Source organism: Elephantulus edwardii, unplaced genomic scaffold, assembly GCF_000299155.1.
Source record: "Elephantulus edwardii isolate Elephantulus edwardi_28Jun2011 unplaced genomic scaffold, EleEdw1.0 scaffold00273, whole genome shotgun sequence".
Classification (NCBI taxonomy): Eukaryota; Metazoa; Chordata; class Mammalia; order Macroscelidea; family Macroscelididae; genus Elephantulus; species Elephantulus edwardii.
In genome coordinates this window covers 2,825,305-2,832,113 of record NW_006400023.1, presented here as the reverse complement: position 1 = coordinate 2,832,113, position 6,809 = coordinate 2,825,305, and the positions used below count along the sequence as shown (strand labels likewise).

Sequence of the window (6,809 nt, the reverse complement as noted above, 5' to 3'; positions counted from 1 at the left end):
CCCGCATTGCCTGACATGGTTGGGAGGAAGAAAAGGCAGCAGCACGTGAGGGCAAGGACTGGCCCAAGTCTGACCTTGTTGTTTACTATCTGCTCTGCTCCCCAACAGTCCATAAATAAATTATCTCACGTATTTCAACAGTTGAGGTGGGTGAGCAAGCAACCAGTGAGAAGCTTCTGAAAGAAGGGGCAGTTCAGCCTGGCACTGGGGCCGAGCTATAGGAGAACACAGTCCGATTCCTGCTTCGGCCTCTGCCGACGCTCCCCAGCCGGGCGTCTGGATGTGGCTCCTCTCCCCTGTATTGGATTTCACAATTGGTCAAGTGTCCACCCTAGACCAGGATAGAGATCCTCAAGGGGGCAGGGAGAACAGGATTAGGCGGAGCCACAGGGTCAGGGGAGTAGGAGAGAGGGACAGGTTAGGGATAGGAAAGGCCCTGAGGGGAACCTTGAAGAAATACCAGCAGGAGCAGGTGTCCTGGACTACAGAAACATGGGCCGAGGCACTGAGAATTAGGAGCAGGCCCTCGGAGCACTGCTAAAGGACAAGCCCGCAGGACAGGTTTACCTGAGGGGATGGTGCCCGCATCTGTGCAGGCTGGACTGCTTGCTGCTGCTGATACTCCTCTTGCTGAAGTTGCTGGGCTAGCTCCAAGTCGCTAAGACCCAAGGCACCTTGTGGCTGCTGCTGCTGCAGTGACAAGGCGATCAGGTAGTCCTGGGGGGCAGGGCAGGAAAGAGAAAGAGGTGAGGGAGGTTGAAGTCTGAGGGAATATTCAGGCCAGATTTCCAAATCAGTCTTTTCCCCATTCTTCAAATTCTCCTCCACCCTCCAGAGCAAAACACACAGCCAATTATATTATCTATGGTGTCACAGAATAACAGATCATGCAAGGAGCTGGCCCAAAAGTAAGAGGAGAAAGAAAAGGGTATCGAAGTCAAATCTCATGATTTCTAGATGATAAAATGCAGACAGCTTGCATACAGCAGAAGGCTTATTGTTGGCCAAAGAACCTCTGTACCTTCCCACACACACCTGGTCTACCTGCAGCTGCTTTTCTGGGGAGCCAGTCCCACCTTCTGCTCCAGGTTCCTTGACCAGGGAATGACTTAGGTGAAAGTTGGAGTCACAGAAGCAGCTGTCCCCATCCACATTGTGCAGGCTTTCCCATACCACTTGCTCCTCTTGAAGAAAGCCCTGGTCAGTGACCAGTAGATACAGGTGGCTCTGCAAAGAAGAGAAAAGGGCTAACTGATGGGTAGGGACATGGATACAGTTTCTATCCAGAAATAATCTGAAACACGTAATTAGAGACCATTTAAAACAACGGGTGTGAGCACTGGAACATGCGAGCAGGAGTATCTCTACATGTGTATGGCTGTGGGAAGAGAGAAGGTATGTCTGAGCATCAGCTTGGGTGTGAGTATGGCAGTCATTGTGGTCAAGTGTAGATAAAGTCCTCACTGCTAGTGTACCAGCAAAGAGTCAATTTTCCACTCTGCTGCCTATGGATTTATGGGTTTGCCTGATGGCTAGGATGATAAACTCCTTGAAAACCAAAGATCTGTCCATCTTCTATTCAATTCCCAGAGAGACTAGGAAATTTCCAACTTTAGGAAACTTTAGTACTACTAGAAAATTCAACTGCTCCGTCCTCAGGGTCTGAATTAAAAGTGCCTGCCTCATGGATGGCAGGTTTAGCCCTATGGCTCGCTCTGACCACCAAGACTAAGCAGAAATAACATGTGCAATTTTCAAGCGGAAGCATTAAGAGTTCTTTCCTGTCATATTTTCTAGATAAAGGCTGTTCTGTCAGCCTGAGCCCCAGAGTGAAGACGGTTTATAGAAAAGCACTTTGGCCAACCCATAATGGACATGCAGCATGAGTGAGAAAGAAACCTTTATTGTGGTAAACCACTAAGATTTTAAGGGTCATTTGTTACCACAGTTTAATCCAGGCTCCCTGACTGAAATACTGAGCCAGAGGGGGAAACAAAAGGAATGAGGAAATGAGAACACTCTGACTCCCCACCTCCAACCCTCATCACCTTGTGCTTAGTCATAGTGCTAAAGTGGTTGTTTCGGAAAAAGACGCTAAGTTCACCCTCCTTGGCAGCTGCTGTTAGCTCGCACAGTCCATGGTAGGTCAGCTGCGCTGCCGTGGTCTCCAGGAACTGTTCAGCGATCAGGCCTGCCAGAAGAACACAAGTTGGCTTAAAACCAAGTCTGTGAGAGGAAGGCTCCACCAGAGAAGCCCTGTCAAAAGTCGCACCTTCTGAAGCCCATCCCTTGCAGTCTGATTCTTTGAACAAACTTATTGACCCCGTCTTGTGTCGGGTACTGCACTGCTGCTGTTGTTGTAAGGTGCCACTGATTCAACTCTGACTCATAGCAACCCTATGAACAACACATCAGGACTTGGCGCCCTGCTGCTCCATCCTCAGGATCTCTGACACGCTCGATCCCAATGTTACAGTCACTGTGTCAAACTGTCTCGTTGAGGGTCTTCCTCCCGACCCTCCACCTTTCTCAGCATGGTCTCTTTTGCCAAGAACTGATCCCTCCTGACAACATGCCCAAATTACGTGAGACCAAACGTCACCATCTTTGCCTCTACGGAGCCCCTGACTGCACTACCTTCAAGACAGACTTGTTTGTCATTTTGGCGGTCCATGGGCTATTGAGTTCTCTCCTCCAACACCAAAACTCAAAGGCATTGACTGGGCACTGGGGACCCTCTCAGTAAACAAAACAGATGATATACCATATTCTCGTATACTGTACTCTTCCATTCTACCCGGGATAAGGAAGGAAATCCTCAAGGTGATAGGGAGAATAGGATTGGGAGGAGTCATAGGGATAGAGGAGTAGGGAAGAGGGACAGGTAAGGGATAGGAAAGACCCTCTGTCAACATAGGAAATGATGGCCCACTGGAGGGTCAGCTATGAGTCAGTCCTGACTCAATGGTACATAATAACAACAACAACTCTATATATTAGAAAATAAAACCCAAACCTATTGCCATAATGTCAATTCCAACTCATGGCGACCCCATGTGTTACACAAAGCTGCTTCAAAGGGTTTTACTGACTGTTTCTCACCAAACTTTTCCTGTGTGGTGTCACTGAGTGAGTTTGAACTGCCAACCTTTAGCAGTCAAATACAAACCACATGCACTACTTAGAGACTGACATCCACATGCACTACTTAGAGACCGACGTCTACATATAGCAAGGGTATAAGTTCCTCAGGAAGGGAAGGACATCACCTTCTGTCACCAGGTTGGTATCACTGGAGTGCTTGCATGTGATGATCTTTTCTACCAGCTGGTTGTAACTCAGTTTCCCAACAGCACTCACAGCCTCAGGACTCTGCAGGGATGACAGGGTGAAATAGTACAAGAGAACTGAGATCTTTACAGGAAGTAAATAAGCCAAGTCCACCAGCACTCCAATCCTATGACCAAATATCCATGCACTTTGGAAACTAAAGAACTGACCCAATCTGTACAGAATTTCCTTGCGTTAAACTCTTAGCAGAAAAGGTTAAAATGCCAGGAATCCTGCATGAGGTCCAACTTCTAAACCCTTGTTGCTTCTCAACCCAATGTAATTTCTATTACCCCACCACAGGATTTCTGCCCCTCCCATGTCAGCTCCCAGCCTCACCTGTGGATCAACGAGCCAGCCATGGTACAGTGGTATGCCTAGCAGATCAAAGATACTGCACTCTGGTGTATATTCAAAATCAGAGACCCCTGTGAACCGCACATTGACATCCAGGCCTGTAGCCAGTTTCGGCAGCACTGTCATAGCATCATCCACATTCTGGGGACAGAAAATAAAATTGTGAATGTTCTAGCCTCCCCACCTCCATACCCCCATTTTTCCAATGCCACTTCCAGAAACTGAAAAAGTAATTCCTGCTGCTTTTCTTCCCTAGTTCTCTGACGAACCATTCCATTCCTCTCTTATCTCAATCCTGCTTTATCTTATATAAATGAACATATTTTCTAGGCCAGAGATAAACCCTCCCCTCTTGTGGAAATAAAATCATGGTTCAAGAAACCACTTTGAAAAGCAGCAGAGAAGCTTCTGTTAGCAGCCCCGAGGGTCTCCTTACAAATTAGCAAACTCTTCTTTCCAGACTTTTAACCTCACCTGCTGAAAATTCAACTGAAGTCCCTCTGACTTCTCTTGGGGCCTGATGGACAGGAGGCAGTCTCCTACAAAACAGGATCCCTTATCAGTTTTCCTCACCAACCATCTCAAAATCTCAGCCACCTCTTCTCCTACAGAATAAGGGGGATGTTGCAGAACCACAGATTGTTAGAGCTGGAAAGGGTTTAAGACTTTCATCCTGCTCCATCAATTTTCAGAAGACATAGGTACATAAAGGTAAAGGTCTCACCCCTAGGTGTTACGACATGAATTGTGTCCCCCCAAAATATGTGGTAATCCTAAGCTATAGTTAAAAGACAATTTTGTGTTGGGTTGTCTTTATTGTGTTCATAAGACAAGATTAGTGTAAATTATTCTTGAGCCAATTTCTTTTGAGATATAAAAGAGTTAAGCTAGCAGAGAAGGGAGTGGATAGACACCATGCCAAGAGGAAGATTACCAAGGAGCTGAGGAATCAGAACCAGTCGACAGAGCCGACAGAGGGAAAAGCCTTCCCCTAGACCTTGAATTCAGACTTCTAGGCTCCTAAACTGTGAGAAAATAAATTTCTGTCTGTTGAAGTCACTCACTTGTGTTATTACTAACATAAGATCGCATGCAGATGTGGCATTACAACGCAGGACTTCTGACAGCTTGTCTTCTGCTTTTCACTTCCTAACAGAGAAGCCCCCGGGCCCCTCACGCTCTCTGCCCTATCAGGGGGAAGTCTCCTAATATTCTGAATTTCTAGCTGAGTGACTATCTCTTGGACCCCTTGGGTAATTCCTCTTTAAGGCCCAGTCACTCACCAAGATGGGCCATGAGCTCATCTGATGTGATCACTTCCTTCTGAGGAGGCAGCTTCACCTGAGGCATAAGGGTAATCAAAGTGTTAGGGATGTGAGCCTCCTCTCGGAACACTGGAGGAAGAGCTCACAGGAGAGAGCCGGAGAATACGGAGTGAGGGAAAAAGCTTGTAACTGGTATCAAAGGAACAAACGGAAAATATGCAAGACAACCCCATCTTGCTAGAGAGTAGAAGAAACAGGAATAGGAAAGAGAAATTTTTTTATTTTGTTTTTTGGAACATCTTCTTAGTTCAAACTGAAGATACAGGGACCATAATCTAGAAAGTTTTGGCTGGTTTGAGATAGTAAAGATGGTTAAAAAGATGGGATGGTAAGAGCACTCTTCCCCATATTTTCTAAGCCCCCATACAAACTTTCTCATACCTTCCATTGAAGAAAGAGGATGTTCATGATGGCAAGGAGAGGGCATGGGCCATTTGCGCTCTGAGTGATGATGGGTGTTCTCTCTTCTTTCCAGGGGATCCACTTTACACAGTAGAAGTCTGGCTCTGGCTGTCGGGCCCTTGGGGACTGGGGGAGCTCTTGGGCCCTGGAGCATGCCCCAACTGTTTCTACCTCAGTCTGAGTCCCATGGGCTGGCTCCACTTGGCTTGAGCGAGCTTCAGGTGGAGGGGACTCTAGGTTCTCCTGGTCCTGGGCAGGTAGTGAAGCTTGGTCTCCTGGTTCCTGTTCTCTAGGCAATCCATCAGCATTTCCGTCATCCTTGTCCCGAGACTGTTCCTCTGGTGCTGGCAGAACCTCGTGGTTTTCCGGGGTGACCGCCTCTACATTCCTGGACTCACCAGAGGCTAACAACTCAGGTTCCGGGTGCTCCATGGTCAGAAGGGAGGCAGCTAAGATAAACTAAAGGAGTCTCTTGAACTCAGGGACTTGCCTAAACCAGATCTGGCTATGCAAGAGAGGGAATGGTCCTGGAAGGAGGAAATCATTAAAATGAAAAGTCTAGTGGAAAAGAATGCAATGTGGGAGATTAGGTAGTGTCAGCCTTCTCACTCCTGATTATGGGAAGCACACGTCTCTCTTCGTGTGTAAACAGGACGGCCTCTGGATGAGCTCAGTCCACCTCTAGCTTGCTCTAACCAGACAGGACCAATGAGGGCACAGGGCTTTCAGGCTTGGGAGAGACGATTCCCATGGGACTGAAGACATTTGGTGGAGTCTGCTTTTCTGAAATAGGCAATAGCAGAGAATAAGACAGAAGGGGAAAAGATGGAGAAAGAAATGTCAAAACTATACATGTGGTTATTCATTATGATGACTATGGTATAACAAATCCCTTTTATATTCATAGTTTTTTAACTTTCAGCAAATTATTGGATGGAACTATTCAAATAAGGTACTTATGACCTACTAAGGGGATTGGACAGTTAGCTAATAATGAAAACAAGATGCATGTGTGGGTTGGGTGAAACTACGCAAACAAAGTGTATGAAATTCTAACAAGGAGATTGGTCAGTTTTGCAATCCTCTTAGGCGTCAAAAAGTTAGCAAATCCCAGAGCAGGCGGGGGTGGGGGTGGGGGGAACCTCACTACTACGTGAAGTGTGTCCTTTGAACACAGGGTCCCTGCCCTTACAGCCTCCTAAACCCAGGAGACAGACAGGGAATTGTAATACCAGGGACAGTGCAGAGAAGCAAGAAACAGCAGCAGAGAAATGTGGACAGCAGGACTAGGAGACAGAGGCAGGACAATGTAGTGGTCCTCCTGGCCCAAAGAGCAAGGCAGCTTCAGTGTGTGTACCAGCCTATAGAAGGAGAAAGCTGAGAGTCTCCATGTTT

The 6,809-nt window shown here is 47.0% G+C and overlaps 1 protein-coding gene across 1 annotated transcript; it reads right to left on the bottom strand.

Moving 5' to 3' along the window:
• Positions 1-215: 215 nt before the first annotated feature.
• FAM63A (family with sequence similarity 63, member A) lies at positions 216-5,852 on the bottom strand. Its single transcript, XM_006900120.1, has 9 exons — positions 5,394-5,852; positions 4,971-5,028; positions 4,162-4,226; positions 3,670-3,828; positions 3,270-3,372; positions 2,049-2,191; positions 1,036-1,227; positions 568-717; positions 216-296 (listed from the first exon to the last, which is right to left on the bottom strand). The coding sequence occupies exons 1-9, from the start codon at positions 5,844-5,846 to the stop codon at positions 216-218; spliced, it is 1,404 nt and encodes a 467-aa protein (XP_006900182.1). The 5' UTR covers positions 5,847-5,852.
• Positions 5,853-6,809: the final 957 nt, after the last annotated feature.

Bases quoted from the DNA above. Each gene is read 5' to 3' on its own strand.
- FAM63A (XM_006900120.1), bottom strand. From the start codon at position 5,846: ATGGAGCACCCGGAACCTGAGTTGTTAGCCTCTGGTGAGTCCAGGAAT. The intron at 3,829-4,161 runs GTGAGGTTAAAA...TTCTGTCCCCAG, and splicing joins TTCAGTTGAATTTTCAGCAG to AATGTGGATGATGCTATGAC. The intron at 2,192-3,269 runs GTGATGTCCTTC...TTCTTCTGGCAG, and splicing joins TACCAACCTGGTGACAGAAG to GCCTGATCGCTGAACAGTTC.